The 18,934-nt window shown below is 50.7% G+C and overlaps 4 protein-coding genes across 4 annotated transcripts; 1 reads left to right on the top strand and 3 right to left on the bottom strand.

Moving 5' to 3' along the window:
- Positions 1–3,223: 3,223 nt before the first annotated feature.
- COL26b_004836 (uncharacterized protein) lies at positions 3,224–4,510 on the top strand (the record flags this gene model as incomplete). The annotated part of the gene is made up of 1 exon (XM_053177699.1): positions 3,224–4,510. The coding sequence occupies one exon, from the start codon at positions 3,224–3,226 to the stop codon at positions 4,508–4,510; it is 1,287 nt and encodes a 428-aa protein (XP_053038411.1).
- A 3,158-nt stretch (positions 4,511–7,668) lies between these two features.
- COL26b_004835 (uncharacterized protein) lies at positions 7,669–8,170 on the bottom strand (the record flags this gene model as incomplete). Its single annotated transcript, XM_053177698.1, has 2 exons — positions 7,669–7,835; positions 7,900–8,170. 2 exons carry the CDS (start codon positions 8,168–8,170, stop codon positions 7,669–7,671), a joined length of 438 nt encoding a protein of 145 aa, XP_053038410.1.
- A 2,296-nt stretch (positions 8,171–10,466) lies between these two features.
- COL26b_004834 (uncharacterized protein) lies at positions 10,467–12,643 on the bottom strand (the record flags this gene model as incomplete). Its single annotated transcript, XM_053177697.1, has 5 exons — positions 10,467–10,496; positions 10,566–11,245; positions 11,318–11,416; positions 11,469–12,054; positions 12,116–12,643. 5 exons carry the CDS (start codon positions 12,641–12,643, stop codon positions 10,467–10,469), a joined length of 1,923 nt encoding a protein of 640 aa, XP_053038409.1.
- Positions 12,644–16,828: 4,185 nt separating this feature from the next.
- Positions 16,829–18,753, bottom strand: COL26b_004833 (uncharacterized protein; the record flags this gene model as incomplete). The annotated part of the gene is made up of 2 exons (XM_053177696.1): positions 16,829–16,997; positions 17,069–18,753. The coding sequence occupies 2 exons, from the start codon at positions 18,751–18,753 to the stop codon at positions 16,829–16,831; spliced, it is 1,854 nt and encodes a 617-aa protein (XP_053038408.1).
- Between the last annotated feature and the right edge of the window lie 181 nt (positions 18,754–18,934).

Below are 18,934 nucleotides of genomic sequence, written 5' to 3'. Positions count from 1 at the left end.
GGCCTAGGCGCCTCACACTTGGCGGCCCCAAATGCCGAGACGCCATAACGATACGTGACCCGACTCCCGAGGGCAAGTAGTGATGACATATATATCAACATGAACGATTAAGAGACTTTTTGTGATGCACTCTGGCCCTCCAAAGTGTTCCTGGCAGAGGCATCTTGTGATCAACAAGGTGTGCCCGCAGGCGGTAACCTGCTATGCGAAAGAATCAATAAATGAAAGTTAGAAGGAAAAAAGAGACCTCTCCAAGGCCCATATCGGCAGCGGAGTTTTGGATTTCTGTTTTATAAAATCGTTTCATCAGCCTGCAGCATAATTCAAGTATGAACTTTTGGTTCTGCGATTTGCATCTTGAAGAAGAAGAAGAACGACTTCAGCGCTAAGTATAACGGCTCCGCACTGAAATGTAGACTTGGACTTCAGCGCGCAGTAGTCAAAAGCGCTTTTGCGCGAAACAGGGGCTCGGGCTTGAGAAGGTGTCCCTAAGGTCCCCCTACCTTATGCAGGCTTTATATAGCCCCGAACTTTATGTACGCCTCATACTTATAAGAGAGGGAGTGCCGTGTTAAAACAAACACATATCTGTGGCTTTCTGTAATCCATGTTATATGGTACAGTATTCAGTAATTGAATAACAACATCATACTGCCGATCTGACTTTAAGTCATTAGCATCGGCGTCATCACCAATTTCACGGAGTCGCTCGTTTCGAGCTTGCATACGTTTATGCTCGCCTTTATTCTTTTCTCTCTCCATCATTGACTGTCAATATGGAGCCTCTCGAAGTTCCCTTAGCGCCAGAGGCGACGTTCGTGAGGATGAGAAAGGACTACTCCCGATCTCTGCTTCAACTTGAGCCTTCGCAGCAGCCTACTTGGGGCAGAGAAAGCCGCGGATCCTGGATGCGCTCAGTCGGATCACTATTCCTTGTGATGTTCGCGCCGACGTTGGTCATCTCCACCACTGTCACTCTTTCTGCATTCCAAGGCTCTCTCTCCGAGTTCCTGAAGGCCGTTCTACAGGACGGATTGATCTCTGTTGTATGGTCCAATTGGCCGCAGTTCAGTCTCAAGGTCACGGGCGTGTTTACGCTGTGGGTTATGTTCCAAGGCATCCTCTTTCGATATCTTCCAGGGCCAACACACCACGGTCAAAGAAGCCCTGCCGGACACCTGTTGACCTATCGAACTAATGGATTAAACGCTTGGTTCGTTACCCATGCATTTGCCGCTGCGCTTTGCTACTTCGACTTTTTGGATCCTGCCTTTATCCCGAAGAATTGGGGCAGTCTGGTCCTCTCAATGAACGCTGCCGGCCTAGTGCTCTCTGTCCTGGCTTTCATCAAGGCGCATCTGAGACCAACGCATGCGGATGATCGGAAGTTTAGTGGTGAGGCAACCGCGAAAATATGTTTGAATGCCCCGATAATGATTAACATTTGCCAGGATCGGTATTATACGACTTGTACATGGGAATAGAGCTCAATCCAAGAATTTGGGGTGATTTCGATCTAAAGTTATTCACCAACGGTAGACCCGGCATCATTGCATGGACGCTTATGTAGGTTTCTACGAAGATTGTCCAAAACTCACACACGTATGCTGATTCACTCCTAGTGATTTGTCCAACATTGCGTATCAGTACGAGATTCATGGCCGGATCGACCTTAACATTGTTCTTGTTACCATCCTGCACGCAGTATATGTCCTTGACTTCTTCGTCAATGAGTCCTGGTACCTGCGCACTATCGACATTGCGCATGACCACTTCGGCTTCTACCTAGCTTGGGGTTCTTTTGTCTGGCTCCCTAGCATGTACACCATTCAAACCCAGTATCTTGGACTTTACCCAACAGCCACATCAACCATTTACCAGGTCGTTATCTTCTCTATCGGAGTTGCTGGGTACATCATCTTCAGGTCCGTCAATAGCCAAAAGGACCGGGTTCGGCGCTCCAATGGCCGTTGCTCCATCTGGGGGAAGCCAGCTAAGGTCCTTGTTGCATCTTACAAGACCTCGGACGGTCACAGTCATCAGAGCCTTCTCATTTGCAGTGGCTGGTGGGGCTGGTCGCGTCATGCCAACTACTTGGGAGATTTGTTTTTGAGTAGCGCAATGTGTGCTTTGGTCGGATCTGACAAATGCTTGGTATGGTTCTATGCGATGTTCATGACGATCTTGCTGGTGCACCGGTGCATACGCGATGAGGCAAGGTGTTCGAAGAAGTATGGAGCGATGTGGGGGGAGTACTGCAAAATTGTTCCGTGGCGAATCTTACCTGGGGTTTGGTGAGGTTTTGCGTTCAGCTCCAAGCCCGTGTCAATATTGAAGCTGAAGGTATATAGAACATAGAATTTATTACCACCGCCTGTGCAAAGCTAGTTTATTTCTAATCATGTCTTCAATGATCATGATTTACGAAAGCCAGTGTCTATTGGATAGAGTCGCCATGAACGCCCACCAGCATATCATTCGTGCCGTATGTTTTCCATATCTGACACTTAGGTAGACTACCGGTTCGCCCAGAAGACAATGAACTTTGTCACAGTCTCTTCAATCAAAAACGGTATTTCCTTTCTCACTCGAATTCAACTATCACAAGAACTTAATCTTCACATAGGTTCCTCAAACCATAGTGCTTCAACCATCAGAATGGCCTTGAACTCCAGCCAATGCCCGGCCAGACGGCAACGGAGTTGGACTTCTTGTCGGCAATTTTGACACGAATCGGGAGACAGACTTGCTGGGGGAAGAAGAGAGTGAGAGTTCACTGAAGTGCAGGGCGGAGACAGGACCACGGAAAGCGTTCGGAAGCTGAAGCCAGTGACTGCCGAAGGTATGTGAGCACCAAGCAGCCGCAGGAACGTCAGATTGGATGCATGCTGCTTTGTAGATCTACCCAATCCCTCGAAATAAAACATATCTCATGCTATCCAATCATCGAATGGTTTACCTTTAGCGTATTTGCCTGGCAAAATGAACCGTCGGTGTTTGTGTGTCACTGCTCCCGACCGCGATAGGGCGCACTTGTCACCTAAAATCGAACTGTCCCAGTGAGTTGGTGGGGTCGATCCGGGCTTTGCACCGCCGAATAATGAGTCACTGCCCTGAACGCGGTCCGGAACTTATTTCCAAACGCCGAACTTCCGATTCCAATAAGACTCTTACTTCAAACTCGTTTCCCGCTCAAAGTCCGGCGTGTTATTGCTTTGTCGTTATGAGTCTCTCAGCGCGTGCGACGGTGGCGTCAGCGCCCGCCAACGGCTCACTGCTATGGGATGTCCAAGCCGATCTCTGGAACCCAGACAGCAACCCTCAGGGCTACGTGAGCTTGGGCATGGCAGAGAACGTCTTGATGCAAGAAGCCCTCCTCAAGCGCGTTGCGCAGGTTCCTCTCATCCCAGCTACAGCCTTCACTTATGGCGATGGTACAACTGGGTCGAAGCGCCTCAAGAACGCCCTCGGAGCGTTCTTGACCAAGCATTTCCACGCCTATCGGAGGGTAAAAGCTTCACACATCACGATCACGAACGGCTGCAGCGCAGCCATCGAGCATCTCGCCTGGGCCTTCGGCAACCAAGATGATTTCTTCCTGGTGGGCAAACCATTCTTTCGCGCTTTCGTGCCCACGACCGGACTGCGGGTAGCCACAAATCTCATATCAGTTCCATGCGAGGGCCTTGATCCTTTCGGTATCGACGTCGTCCAGAACTACGAGGGAGAAATAGTCCGGGCCCACGGGCGTGGCCAGAAAGTGGCAGGCATCATTCTCTGCAACCCTCACAATCCCCTCGGTCGATGCTACACAAGGGACGCAATCATTGGTCTGATGAGACTATGCCAGAAGCATAAACTTCATCTCATCAGCGATGAAGTCTATGGTCTCTCGACATTCACAAATGATATTGATTCCATCCCACCATCGACACCATTCACATCTTGCCTCTCCGTCGACACCACAAATATCGTCGATCCGGCTCTCATTCACGTCGTCTGGGGGTTTTCAAAAGACTTTGGCTCCAACGGAATCCGCCTTGCTGCTGTTATTTCCCAGGAGAACCCGGCACTTCATAGAGCCTTGGTCCCCGGTGCACTCTACAGTATGAGCTCATCTTTGGCAGACCACACCTTCTCCAGCATTCTAGAATATGAGAGCTGGGTAGATGATTACTTGGTAGAGAACCGAAGGCTACTTGCTCGTCACCACAAGTTCATAGTAAACTGGGCTCGGGATCACAAGATCACATATGCTCCAGGTGCAAACGCAGCATTTTTTCTATGGGCTGACCTTGGCAAGGCATACCGTGACCGACACCCCGAAAAGATCATTGAAGACCCAGAGAAGGAGATTATGGCAATCATGTTACAGCACAAAGTCTTTCTTGCGCCTGGGCAGGGTTTCGGAGCGGAAGAGAATGGTTGGTTCAGGCTTGTGTTTTCGATCAACCTCAAGACTCTCACCGAAGGCTTAAGTCGAGTCATGCTTGCCCTTGAACACCAATGAAAACGCTTAGCTGTAATATTCTAAACAAATCATAGAGGCATAGCAAACATATTCAATGAAACCGTAACCGTCTCAATGACCGGCGGACAAGCACATGCGGGAGTAGCCCATAATAACCGTCCGACTATCCTGCCCTCTTTGACCAGGATTCCGACACCCTCAGGAGAGGTAGTGTATTTAGAGTAGCGGAGTCCAGGTATTCTATAAGCAATGGCACCAAACGCTTCAGACCGCTGGTTGTAGATAGCCGCGCGGTACACAAAGTTTCTGCGGCATGTTGGGCACTGCGCTGCTATCAGCCATCCTTGATGGCGCATGTCGCCATGCACAGTACCTCCAAGGGCGTACACATGATGTATTTGGGGCAGAACATTGGCTCCAACCCAAGGTGGGGTTTGAAGTATGTACATTAGGTTGCGATCTCTGTCGTTAATTCGGGGGGTTGTCGTTCGTGGCCCTTGAGACCCAAGTTGTAGCATGTCGTCAACAGCTTGGCCAGTTTGTTTCGGCGCTCTTCGTCATGAAGTATAGCCTCAAGAATGCTTTCTGGTAAATGGAACCAACGCCCACCAAGAGCCTTGACAAACTCCTCGACAATCGGTCCAATAAGGTTGAGGGCGTGGTAAATGTGCATCCAAAAGCCTTCCAGATTGGGTCCTTGGCGAGGTGCTCGCTCCGTCCAGAAAACCTCTCCAATTTTCGAAAGCGTCAGTCGTGGTCCTTCAGAAACGCTTTCGAATTGAACTGGGTATAAAGGGTCTTCCGTCCTTGGGCCGAGGTTGAACGTGGCAGCATCGAAGTACCCCTGCCGCTTCACTGAAGGAGAATCTGCCCCAGGACCGTCACCGGGTGTCATGAGAAGCGGGCTCATGTCACCACTCGCTAAGCATGCTTTTTGAACAATGCGAGATGCCTCTTCCAGGTTGTCGGAAGGTAGCTCAGAAAACTCAGGACCAATGAGGCCGAGCAGGGCGTAAAAGAAGTCTTTCTGGGAACGACAACCCCTGCGGCACAATAGTGAGAAAGCCATGCCGAAATCCAGTCGTTTACCCTCCTTGATGATCATCCGCGCTTCCTCGGGCTTGCCAAGATTCCAAGGAACGATGTTTTCTCCCAATTTGGCATAATCCTTTTCCAGGATATGAACATTGCCGACTTCACGAATGGATGTCTTCCAAGCTTGGCGTATTTCCTGGATAAATACGTCCTTAACGTCGGGTTGAATCTGGTGACCATGTATCATGACCCTGAGATGATTTGCTCGGACGAACTCCATCATCGTCCATACTCGGCTGAACCACTTGGCGTTGCAAACACCTGTGATGCCTGAGACTCGCTCCTCAAATGACTTCCCATCACGAAGTCTGGCAAGTACCTTAGCCGTAACATCTTCCATCACCACCAATGTAAACCTCGAATTTTGAAAGATTTTCGGAATCAGGGAAAGAATCTTCATTTTCAATGGATCATGCCACTGAGGGACACTTAGATAGTCGTACCACATCTCGATGCTGGAATTCGTCTCTTTTTCCAAGCTCTCGTATATAGATTTTGCGGATGAAAGCACTTTGAGGGCTATTTTCTCGTCGGTTACTGCGCTCGTCGAGTGTCCATGGTTTTGCACATCAGAGACTTCGGGATTCCAGACGTGGGAAATTGTTGCAAAATTGACGTCCTCCATACAGCTAGGGTGCCTGTCAAAGAGCAGGATCTTCTTGTCAATTGAATCGTAGACCCTGCTGAATGTCGGAGTTGTTGCCATCACGTCAGATTCAACTACGCGCAGAGTTCGAACCAGCGCATCGGATCCTAGTGGAAGCTGGCACTCGATGCATCGCAGATCTTCTGGGAGCTCCTCGCACCACAGGGTTGACAGCTTTGACATTTCGATGCTTCAGGTTTCTCAAATCGCAGTTATCTTGTTCGCTTTGGCTTCTTCGAGGTTCGCTTTGTTGTCGGATCGATGTCTTCGTGTGCTGACATCTACGGGCGGGGTCGTTCCAAGAACTTGGAGCCTTCAATAAATTGAGCAGTCGCTGTAGTCACACAAGGTTGTAAGACCACTTCTTAAATCAAGGACGTCGTCCCACCCTCTGCCAAAATATTGCTCAGTCACGTACCACTTTACGATTATCTTCCCCATCCTCAAGCATATTAGTTGCCCTGAATTGGACCAACTCCCAGGTTCAAACTCAGTCTGATTCGTCCCTATGTGGGAATTTGCAGGCTTATCAACAATACCCCTGGAATTCCGTAAGCATCCGATGGAGATTTCATGTAACCATGGACAAGGCTGGCAAATCACAAGTATGGAAATGCCAAGAATGTGGTCTGCTTCTCCCAGGACTTTCGGAAGATGTGGGCGCACCGGCAAGTCCGATGGGGGTCAGTAGCTTTCAAGATCTACCTTACGTCGGTGGAGTCGCATGCTATCTTTGAGAAATATGAAGCAAACAATTGACTCATTCCATTGACTTGAAACTCAAGTATTTCAATCTCTTAGGTTTCTAATCTTGAACATGACGAAGAAGACCTTTGGTTTCTTTGAAGTGAAACAATTGGGTAGGAGCTCAGGGTTTGGAGCAGATTTTACCAAGTTTCCAACCATATGAGTGATTCCGCGTAGGCAAGTCTCATTTGCCGTAATTAAATGTTTCTTCTGTTACTTGGAGATTGCTTTTTTTTTTCTCGTTGTCTCCAACTATTGTGCATTGTTTTATCAATCCCAAGTGCCAAAGATATTGAACCTCGGAGCCTAAGTTTCGTGTCTTTTCCTGTTTCGCGATCGCTTTGTGAGCCCTTTGTGAGCCTGTGACTATCCCAAATACCGTTTAAATGACAGATTGCTATGTCATTTCATGCATTCTTGAGTGAGTATAATGACATGATTACACATAGGTGGGATGAGAAAGTGTCCTTCAGGGCTTGCAAAATTTGGCCCTTCTTGAGCATGCGCCTTCTGTGGAATTTCTCTGTCGGATTCAGGAATGAACACAATACAGCATAAATCGAAACTCTCATGGTGTATAGCAAGAAGAACTCTTATTGCGGTGTATGTACACTCTTTGCGTATTGCTAGCAATTACGAGGTACCATCCTTGCATCGACCTCCCCCTCTTATCTCTCAAACTATACTGCTTGCCACTTTGAACGTTTCATCAAGCAGTAGCAGTCTGGGCATCAATCTCACCAGACGCAGTGCCCGTAAAGCCAGCTCCACCACTGAAATCAAAATCAAACTCCTTCGCCCCCTTGACGGTGACATTACTTCCCCAAAGCTCAACAGTCTGTGTCAACGTAACAGTCGCAACAGTGTTTGCTTGACCTAGAGTATAATCATCAGCCACGGTCTTTTTCAAGATATCTCTAAATTCGGACGTGATACTTACGGACGCCGCCAAAATCGTACGTGAAGCTCGGGTCCGAGCATGACGCAGTCTCGGTCTTGGTCTGGGGGTTGTAGAGGTAGCTGCAGGTCACCTCGATCGGTGCCTCAAGCTCGCTGTTGTGGTACGTCGCATCGACCTTGTATGAGTTGAAGCCGCTGACCGGGTACGAGGCCGAGCCTGTGAAGTCCCAGTAGCCGTAGTCGGCGCGGGGGAGAACTGCAGCAGTAAAGGTGGCCGCTAGGGCGAGGACGGAGGTGATTGTGAAGCGCATGTTGACGGTTGTAAAGGGGGGGTTCAATGTGAGACTGCTATGGTCCATTCTATTCAAATTATGGATAAAATGGAATTTAAATAATAAAATCGACCGTTGTATTGCTGTGACGTTGAATGGAAGTCGTATTCCCCCCACTTTCACAAACAAAGACGCGGAGGCCATGCAATGATCATCATCACCGCAGCGCGCTAATTTCTCACTAACAGGCGCGCAGAGGGCCAACGCAGCGCTACATCGCCTTACTGCTGCACTTACAGGCATCGTCGCAGGGCGAGCGTTCCGGAATACGAAGGATGGGCGACCATTTTTACCTTTGCGGGGGCTAGGATGCACCCGATGGCGTGATGGCCCGCCACCCGTCCCCCAGAAGGCCGCCGATGCTGCAAGGTACTGCAACGGTGCGGCGCAACTCTAGTACCAGGCAAGGTCCGAGATCTGTCAAGCTCTTAGGTGACTGAAAGTGATGATTGGAGGGAAAACAAGATGGTCAGTGATGAAAAATGTAATGTTGCTTTACAGCGCTGCATGACCGCTAGTGGAGTGTTACTGACCGACTGTATGCAGGGCGGCTTCGGTCGTTACTATTCAGGTGATAGCGAAACCGAGGTGCCGCCTTTTCGGCCGATAGGTCGTACAGTCTTTGTTGATCAACCAGACCATCGATCGGGTGAAGCGGGCCGACCAGCGTTGTTATGCTAGCAGTAACGTCGCGATTAATTTCCAACCTTAAAATAGGCACGGCGGAAGACTACGTGTAAGAGTCCTACAAGCACTCAAAGACGCCAGCATTCCGCCGCGGTGTGGGTAGGAGAATGCGTGCGCTAGAAGAATTGGGGAAAACTTAGCTTTGAATTACGCAGTGTGATGTAGTGAGTGTTCCATATAAAAGCTCTGAATTGTGTGGAGAGTCCTATTCAGGACGAGCCTGGATAAATCGGCTTTCTTCGAGTTGTTATTGCAATGAGGGCCAATTGAAATTGAAACTTTGCGTCTTGCGTTGAGAAATACAATGGACAAAATCAAGCCTTTGTAGGCCTGTTGACTTCTCAATTGCCTTCTCTTGACTCTGACTAGAGACTGTTGCCTTTCAATGAATGAAGCCGGGGATACTTGACGCCCACTTGCGGCCTTAATCACAAGGTGGCTCCCATCCCAGTCGTACGCGCCCCCTCGATGCAAGGCCGGCACACTGTGTTTCGGCAATTTCACCATCAACACTTGAGGAGGTTCAGCTATCGTCATCTGATGTACAGAGGGTTGGATTCATACCCCTCACACAGTAGCATGTCTTACTCTTTAACTCATGGAAACTCGTTACGAAGAAAAAGGAGTAACATGTTGAAATTTCTTCACTTTAAGTGATCACACCACTAATTTGGTCTTGTTAATTTGGTCTTGTGAACTAGCTTTTATCATACTATCACCTTTTGATAAGCTGCTATGAAACTCGATCAGCTTCTAAAGAAACACCTCTTCGATTATCAATCGGCTGACATAGATCATTCTTGCCGTTCATGGCACTTTGAAACGTGAATACTAGATTTCAAGGTCCGGTCATTTGGCTCAAGAGTTCGGGGTTAAGAGACGCAATCACATTCATAGATTTGATGGATTTGGCTACCATGACGAGGAAGGCGAAGGTTCAAAACCACGACCTTCATTCGCCCAACACTTCTTTCCACGTTGTAAACCTCACATGTAAAACCCATGCGGGTGTTTCGTGCCTACCTATTTTATACAAACATGACAGCACCTGTGATTGAGGTTTTGTCCAAGGTGCTTGCGTCTCTAATGTATAATTCCGGCTCGTGAGATAAGAAATATTGAAGCTACAAAGATTTCAGAAGAGAGGGATCTGTTCGCAGAGCAAGCGTACAACATGTCTACCGCTTAGCTGTGAGATATGTATTGATCAGATCTTCAGACGGTTTGTTTTGCTTTTCATGGGTACGGGGTACTTTCACGTAGGCGCGGGTACTGCAGCATCAGCTCTGCCCGTGGTCATCATCGATGGCGCGTTCTCAGCATAAGACCGATAAGATACTGACAAGGCGCTTCCATGATCGATTGCTACTTGTTCATTTATGCGTTTGTCCAATAGTGTCTCAATCTACTAATCATCTGAAGAAGACCCCTGTCTCACAAAGAACAGCACCTTGAATTGAAATCTGATCCATCTGATGTCGAGGTACTTTCAGCAGTCCAGAGAATTTATTCATCTACACTATTCATCCTCCACAGTAGCGAGACAACAGGAATCGACATTCTTGGCCCCGACCAAATCCTTTTTGGCTTAGATACCTTGCTTAATGATTTCAGCGGCCTGTGAGAAAGAAAATAATGTTAGCACACTAGACATATCAATGAAGGAATAATTCAGGCATCAACTCACCTTCTCGGCCAGGGCATAAGTGGGCTGGCAAGTGTTGGCACTCGGAACCATGGGCATGACACTGGCGTCAACGACTCTGAGGTTCTTGACTCCGTAAACGCGAAGGGTCTGGTCGACGACACCGCCCAACTCCAGCGGCAGCATGGACGAAGTGCCCACGGGGTGGTAGTCGGTGGGCGACAGAGCACCGGCGATGTAGGCCTTCAGGTCCTCGTCGGAAGTGACATCCGGGCCAGGGGCGTACTCGACAGGCTCGTACTCGGTGGCCAGCGAGGTCTCGAAGTTGTAGCGGCGTAGGAACTTGATCGCCTCGACGAAGAAGTCGGCCTCGACGGGGTTGCTGAGGGCACGGTAGTCGATCACGGGCTCGGTGTTCCACGGGTCGGTCGTGTTGATGTTAATGGTGCCGCGGCTGAAGGACTGCATCGCGACGGGGCCCTGGGAGCCGTGGTCAGGGACGAGCTGCATGCGGGTGAAGGCGGTGTTCTTGGAGCGCATCTGGGCGGCCAGGATCTTCATCTGCGCCGCGAAACCGGCGACGACGGTGGAGTCGGCATCGGCAGGGAGCAGGCTAGCGAAGTCATGTTGCTCCAACTTGGTGGCGAGCTCGTCGGCCTTTCCAGAAACGACGGTGAAGGGGAGCCAGCCAGCCAGGTTGGTGAAAGTGAGAGAGTACGGGCCTGTAAAATGCAAGTCGTTGGATGTCAGTCTGGATAGGATACATCTGGTATGCTGGGTTGGATATTACTGACCAGTCTTGTTGGCTGCCCAAACTTCTTCAGCCCAGTCCTTGAACTCGTTGCCATCGACCAGGTCACTCGGGTTCGGGTGAATTGATGCGAGCTTAGACACTGCATCCACATTAGAATCATCAAGTTCCTTCCTCTGGCTCTTGTCACTTACGCGTAATGTTCATAGCAGACAAACTGCTGTGGTCCTGGAAGTTCTGGCCAACACCAGGAAGATCGACGCGGACATCAATGCCTCCGGCCTCAAGAACCTTCTTGGGGCCGATACCGCTGAGCTGCAAGAGGTGAGGAGTGTGAACGGTACCAGCAGAGAGAATGACCTCCTTCTTCGCATTGACGGTGATCAGGGTGTTGTTGCTGGACGGGAACACGACGCCAGTGGCAGTGAGGTCGTCGTCGACCACCAGCTTGCGAGCCTGGGTGTCGAGCAGAAGGTGGTAGTTGGGGCGGGTAGCGTTGACGCTGAGGTAGTGGCCAGTACCAGCGTAGGAGCGAGTGACAGTCCGGGGGTCCATCAGCGTGGGGAACCAGAAGACACCGGGCTGTCCGGCACCACTGTCGGGAGGGAACTCAACGCCGTCAATCTCCTTGAACGCTTCCACCAGAGGCTTCACGCCGGGGTAGTAGAAGCGAGGCCAGCCAGCATAGATCTCCGAAGAATCACCCCAGTAGGAGGCATCGTACTTGAAGCTGTCGAAGTTGCCGGTCAGCTCGGGAGTGGGCTCGGTAAAGTGGAGGCCCTTTCATGAAGCGGTCAGCTTGTTGTCTATGCCAGAATCGAAGTCAGGGTGGATCTCTTACCTTCTTGAAGGACTTCAACATGCCATCCCAGCTCCAGTCAGCGACTCCCTGCTGAGCTTCGGATCCGAACAGGGTTGCCCAGCGGTCGTAGTCCTCGGCGGAACCGCGCATGTTCATCATGGCGTTCACGGAAGAGCCGCCTCCGACTTGCTTGGCAATCCAGACGGTGCCAACTCTTCCGTTCAAGTTGAGCTGCGGCACAGACTCCACGCCGGGCCAAAGGGAGTTCATGAGGTTGGCATATCGCGACTCGGTGAAGTAAGCCGCAAGATTCTCTTCCATGTTGCCCCAGTTGCCGGCCTCGAGGACCAAGACGCTCGTTTCGGGGTCCTCAGTCAAACGGTCTGCCAGGGTCAGGCCGGCCGTTCCACCTCCGACAACAACATAGTCGTAGCTTTGGAGCAGCTGAGATGACTTGATCTGGCGGGGGACGGCCAAGGCGTTGGCGACGGAGCTCACTGCGAGGAGAGCTGTGAACGCAGTCCGGGGCCACAGGGGCTGGGACTTGGACTGGCGAAGGAACGGCATGGCGATGAACGAATCTTCGTCGCGTAAAGATCTGAGAAAAAGAGGGTGGAAGGACCGAGGTGCTCGCAGAAGCCCTTAGAAGCCAGCTCGGTTACGCGAGGGCGGGATAGCCATACTTATACGCGGGTGTTACTCGTTTTCGCATGTTTTCCGACGAGGCAGAGCATTTCCTTGGCGTTGACCCGCGATTGCCTTTTTTGAGCGTCTTCTATGTCACCTGCCATGACTCCTTAATATCGCGCGCTCATGCTTGATTGACCTTCTGGTTTAGGGAACCAATCCGTATCTCGTACCGAAGAGAGGTGAAAGTTGGCACTGCGCCCAGCCGGTTGAGTGGACTACCAAGACAAAAATTGGGGATTCACAACAGATCCAAGCGAAATTATGAGGGCGTATTCTGCATCCTGTCTGTCTAGTTGCTACCAACAACATGTCTACGGAACCAACGGCTGCCGATGGCAATTGGCTCGCCTGTCAGCCGGAACAAGGGCGGTAACGCCGCGCTCCATTCTTTTGCATGTCAGCTGCAGGAACCAACCATGCTCTCAGTTTTATCCACGGATACATAAGCTTAGATAACGAAGAGAAAAGACGGGGCCGCGGTAGCCGAAGTCGGCGAGTAAAAAGGTGTGATTGTTGGTTGGAGCTGATTGATAACCTAATAAATGCAGGGCAGGGATGGCGGAGCCTCTTTTCACCCCCACGGGACCCCCAATATCAACGAATAGCAAAACCCCGGGCCCGTTGATTCCCTTCCCCGGCCTATTTGCTTCCGTGAACTTGCATTTGGGCATGTTACCTTGAAGGAAATATGACAAATTGAGAGAATTGACAAATGAATGACAAACCTGACATCGTGGGCAGCATCACCGCGCCAGGGCAGGTCGAGTCTTGGCATTCTACATGGCCGTTCTCCCTCACCTAGTCTACCCACAAAATGCGAAGAACAGCATTCATGACTCTATCCGTACGACCGCAGCGCCATTTTGATCTTTCAAGAGTGATCTTTCATGACCTGAAGGCTCGGCCTCTCAGGCGGTGAACACGAACTCGAACTTGTTGGGGCCCACCTGAGCGTTGGATGTCGATCAAAATCTTTTATGGGTTCGCGCGACTCGCGACCGTCTTCATGTAAGCTCCCACCGGCTTGGCTTCTTTGACGCGCGGGAGGCGGGACCAACAGGAGCGGGCCTCCGTGATACCGATACGGACTATCGTATCCATCTGTGCGGCTGTACAAGAATATTCGCTCCGGCAGATGCGAACTAAATCGTACCATGATCCATGTAATCATGCGTATGGGGCACTACTAGTCCTGCTGTAAGTGTACACGACCGTAGCAATTGCCAAGAGATATGGGAAACCTTGTTCTCGTTGTAATATCTTTAACTGCATACTCGCAGCTGCTGTAAAAGGCCGCATGCCGGGAACGCCGTGTATGGGAGACAAGACGACTGCGCGTTCATTTAGTGCATTCGCTTTTGGATGAGACGCGATTCATTTAGTTAAGCTTGTATGACGTCTCCAATGGCAGGCACGTCTAAGTCAAGGGCTATCTCAATTGACGTCATCTAACTAGTGACTTATCACCTCTTTTCTTAGTTACGTCTTCCCTTTCACGCGATATATAAAAGATGAAAACACAGCTGTCGTTTGCTGGTTTCCGCAAGCCAATGCTTTGTCCCTTGCGTGGTGCAATTGGAAAAAGATGAGACATGTGATGTTCGTTCTTAAGAGTCTATCACCACACCTTCAACGTTCCCAGTGAAGCGTTTTGCCTAGGTAGATGGACTCACAATAGGCAATAACACCTTCCTTCACCCTTCCCGGGTGAGAGGGAACAGAATACTCACCAAATCACATAATGTCTGTCTCTCCGAATGTCAAATCAGCTGAGGAAAAGTAAATAAATGTGTGACGACGTCGTGTGCAGCCTCAGGTTCAAGTAATTATCAAAAGGCCGAGAACTCCAGAATCAGCTCCAAGATGCGTTCAGCTTCATTAACCATCAATTCCTGTTCAAACAAATTGCTAACCCTTTTTTCGCTATTGATTGAGACCCCCCCCCCCGGTTCAATGAATATGCTATGCCGATAAGTTCTTCATCTAACGAGGAGCATAAGTAGTGGTTTCGTTTTCAGACACCACACTATAAATGCACGCCATCTCTTCGACGGATTCTACTGCAGGAACAACGACAACAAATTAGTCGTCATGAGCGCTGTTTGCTCATGTGAACTTTCCTCTGATCCGCCGGCACTTGTGAGCGGATGCCTCCGTCGCCAAAGGGTGAATCGAACACACGCTTCACCCCGCGCAAGCACGACTTCATTGACGTCACTCTCGTCACTGCTGTGCGAAAACTTCATTCCAGAGAAATCGACAAATCTATCTTGTGGTGTGGAGCACTCCTTATCTGAGACGCCTCACTACAGCCAACATTCTTCTCATAGACTGTCTTCAAGTTGAGGCATGCGACCTTTATCTTATTTAAATTTTCAGTTTAGCCATGATACATAAGACTTCTAGGTTCTCTCCAGAATCATGCTTGTCGAATAAGCCGCTGAGTTTCGTTACATAAAGGCACAGCTCCCAGGGAGACGCTACTCCGCATCGCAATAGTTCGGCCTCGTCATGACACTTTCTTCACTTCAAACAACATGAATCCTGCACCGTCTGGGAAGCGAAGACAGTCCCTGAAGATGGCGTGAGTCATTTCTCCAAGGCAAGCTCTGGATTTGCCCTGCTGTTCTTCCCTGTAATCCTTTGACCTGTCGGCGTGAATACCTACAGGACAACACATCAGCACATAATCGCCTGTACCGATAACCGAATGATCCATATCTACATCCAGGTATAATCTATGTTCAGCATAGTACGAACTCTTCGTGACGACGTTCCACTTCATTTGTCCATCAAGAAGAGAGTCGTGCAAGTTGCCGACTCAGCCCTTCCAATTGAATAATAAAACGGTTTTTACATGCTCAGAAGAGAAAACCAATGAATTTTCTTCCTCTTTCAGGGCATTTATCAGATCTCGAAGAAAGGCATTCCCTAATGCCGTTTCGCCATGTAATCGCACTTGAGAGACTAAACAGCTCACCCAAAGTCTTGATGCTTGGACAGCAACATCACTTTGACCATCGCTAATGTATGAAGAAATGAATAATCTCTAAACAACAGAAAAGAAGCCCTTGCAAGAAAAACAGCAAACACGGCAAACACATTCAGACGTAGGAATTCGCCCCCAGATCCGGATGGGCTCTGTTGGAAACGACGTTCAGCCTATTACAGAGATCCAATTCTATCTCTTATCATATGTGCTTAAATAACGAGGCAGATGTCGTTGGGATTGGCTGGCAGTCTCAAGCTCAAGCTCTGGGTATTTAAGACTAGTTACGAAGAGATCGAAGCGGCATGGGCAATGGCGTTGGATGATATCAGGGGCCAGCCGGACGTTTTCACAGAGGACTAAGCATTACGTGTCGTGAAGAATCTGTCCTTCTCAGTGGCGGTGGCTGGGAGAACTGGCGGTACACCCCCACTCATCATGATTGAGCGGTACTGGGCACTGCTCCAACCGTATTCAGGGCCGCATAACCAAAGGAGGACAGAAACCACGATTTCATACATGCAGACCTGAACTTGGAGACTCGGTCATGAATTCCCCTCCCCCGCCGCAGACAGAATTTCAAATATGTTTTGAGCACGATGACGCGAGAGCGAACTCTCGATTTTCCTTCGCCCGTTCTGATGTCTCTGAATCTAGGGACGAAGACCATTTTATATGTCGGAGCCTTTGCGAATCGCACATGTAAACCCTCGATGCAGTTGTCTAAGGTCTTCCTTGTAGCATGCCTCGCGCCCCAAGTCCAGGGAACCCACGTCAGGAGACCAGATTCCGAGCTTTCAAACCCGTAATGGGCAAGCTGCAGTTGTGTTCCATATACATCACTGCCCCGTTGACCGACAAAAAGTAACAGACCATCTGACAGTCTGCGTCACTATCGTCTTGAGATTGTTCAAGGTGATTACAAGTTGATTCAAACGTATGGACAAACAAGTCCAAATCTCAAGTCTAGCATGATCTACGATCAGATGGGTATCACGAAACGCTGCACAGAAAAGACGCGACTACAAAAATACTCGACGTCACAGTCCGTATCCCCAGGAACGGGAAGGCCTCTAATCCGACTTGCCCCGCGCCTTCCTCCGCTTGTCCCTTCTCCTCTTCCTCTTCTTCCTGTCGGCGCTGATCTTTCTGCGCTGCCAGAACATCTCGAACCAGGCAAAGATCCAGGTCCGCATCATAATGATGATCGTGCAGACGACGACGGGGACGGCGATTTGCCAGCTGCGAAAGGGGCTCAACGTTAGCATGCGTCACTTGTTTGTGGTAGGGAGATGATGAGTGAGGCGACTTACAAGAAGAGAATGCCCTGCGGCTTTTGGATGTCCTTGAAATTCTCAAAGTTCTGTCCAAAGTAACCGGTCAAGAAGGTCAGGGGCAGGAAGATGATGGTGATGATGGTCAACTGCTTCATGCTCTCGTTTTGATTGGCGGAGATGGTGTTGAAGATGAGGTCGATCAGGTTGTCCGCGGACCGCTTGATCTGCTGCATGGCCTCGGTCGTGATAACGCAGTGATCGAGCACGTCGCCGAGGTACGTGTGTGTCATCGGCGTGACGATAACGCCGCTGGCGGGGTTCTGCAGCTCCCGTGCGGCAGCTTCCTGGCTCAGCGGTGTGCGGTGATCGCGCAGGACGTTGACGAGGTTATCGATTGGGTTCAGGAAGGTGAGCATCTTGTTGATTTCCGAGACGCAGATGTAGAGGCTACGCGTCTGCTTCATGTTGGGACTCGTCAGGACGTCCAGTTCGAGGTCGCCAATGACATCGCTGTAGACTGCCGTCAAAGGAATGGCTAGATCGATGATGGCGTCGATAACGGCCTGCACAACCAGTGAAGCGTCGCAGGATTGGCGGAGAATGGTGGCGGGGTCGCCCAGACGGATGGTGATGGGACGCTCAATGTCTTCAGCTGACATTTCGAAAAAGGAGATGACGGTGTTGTCCGACGTCAGGAAGATGGCCACCTGCTCGGCAGAGACGGCGAGGCCGCGTGAGATCAGCGAGGAGTGCCGCTCCATGTACTCGGTGCGCGTCTCATTTGCTGACGCATGGTAGCGCTGGAGGGTCCGCACGAAAGCCGTCTCTGGCAACTGGGACAGGTTGCTCGGGTGGTGGTTGAGAGTGTGCCCATACGGAGTGTTGCCAGTGGACACGCCCGTCGCGTTGCCCTTCTCGGGGTCATCGCGCTTATTGCCAGCCCTGGTGAATGCGCGCTTGAGCTTCTTCTTCCTGGACTTGATCGTCCGAATACTCGCGTCGTCATCCGAGTTGTCATCGCTGCTGCTGCTACTGCTGCTGTCGTCATTGACCAGAAGCACAAGCTTCTGCAGCGTGAGGACGATGAAGGCGTGGTTCGAGTACCAATCCGCCTTTGTCCTGTTGCGCGTGTTCATGATATCCTCAATGGCGAGCTTGTGCAGGCCCTTGTACTGCCCGCACGCCGAGATGACGTCCCAACTGAGTCCGTTGATGTTGATCCAGCGGCACTTGACCCATGGCTCCTGCGGCTTCTTGACAAAGTCGATGAACCCCTCGTTGCCGAAGTTGTGCTTCACCATATTCTCCTGGCTGAAGTCGATCACAGAGATGTCGCAGTCTGCGTGGAGCGTCGGCATCGAGGCGTGGCCTCCATCCAGCTTGTTCGGGTCGAAGCCGGGCTCAGAGCCGGGCTGCCATCCTGGACGCGACAGCTCAAAGTCGTCAAAGTCCTCGACGGGCTTGAACGTGCCGGCGCGACGCCGCAGGGGCGAGATTGCTTGGTCGGTCGATGCGCGCGTCAAGGGCACGCCGATGTTCTCGTTGGGCACCGAGATGCGCACGCCTCTGGAGGGCGGGGGCTGGGCGACGACGTCGGCATAGTCGTGGGCTTCGATATCGAGACTCGGGAACTTGACGTGGCGGGAGGAGGGATCGTCGGGGTCGGTTACTGTCTTGGACAGCGGCTCGCCGTAGGAACCGACGTTGCTTGAGGACGACATGGCGACTGGTGAGGGAGCCAAGGGGGACTTGGTCAGGGCGAATTAAACCATCTAAGTATTATTGAAAATCGAGTTATCGCGTGGCGCGGCCTGCGCTACCCGTGATGATATTCAGGGACTCGCAACAGGCGCCGAGACAATGTCTTGGTCGTGAGTCGACCAGGGTTTCGGGTGCGCTTGG

Source organism: Colletotrichum chrysophilum, assembly GCF_026319265.1.
Source record: "Colletotrichum chrysophilum strain AFK26 chromosome Unknown scaffold_30, whole genome shotgun sequence".
Lineage (NCBI taxonomy): Eukaryota > Fungi > Ascomycota > Sordariomycetes > Glomerellales > Glomerellaceae > Colletotrichum > Colletotrichum chrysophilum.
This window is presented reverse-complemented; position numbering and strand designations above follow the sequence as displayed.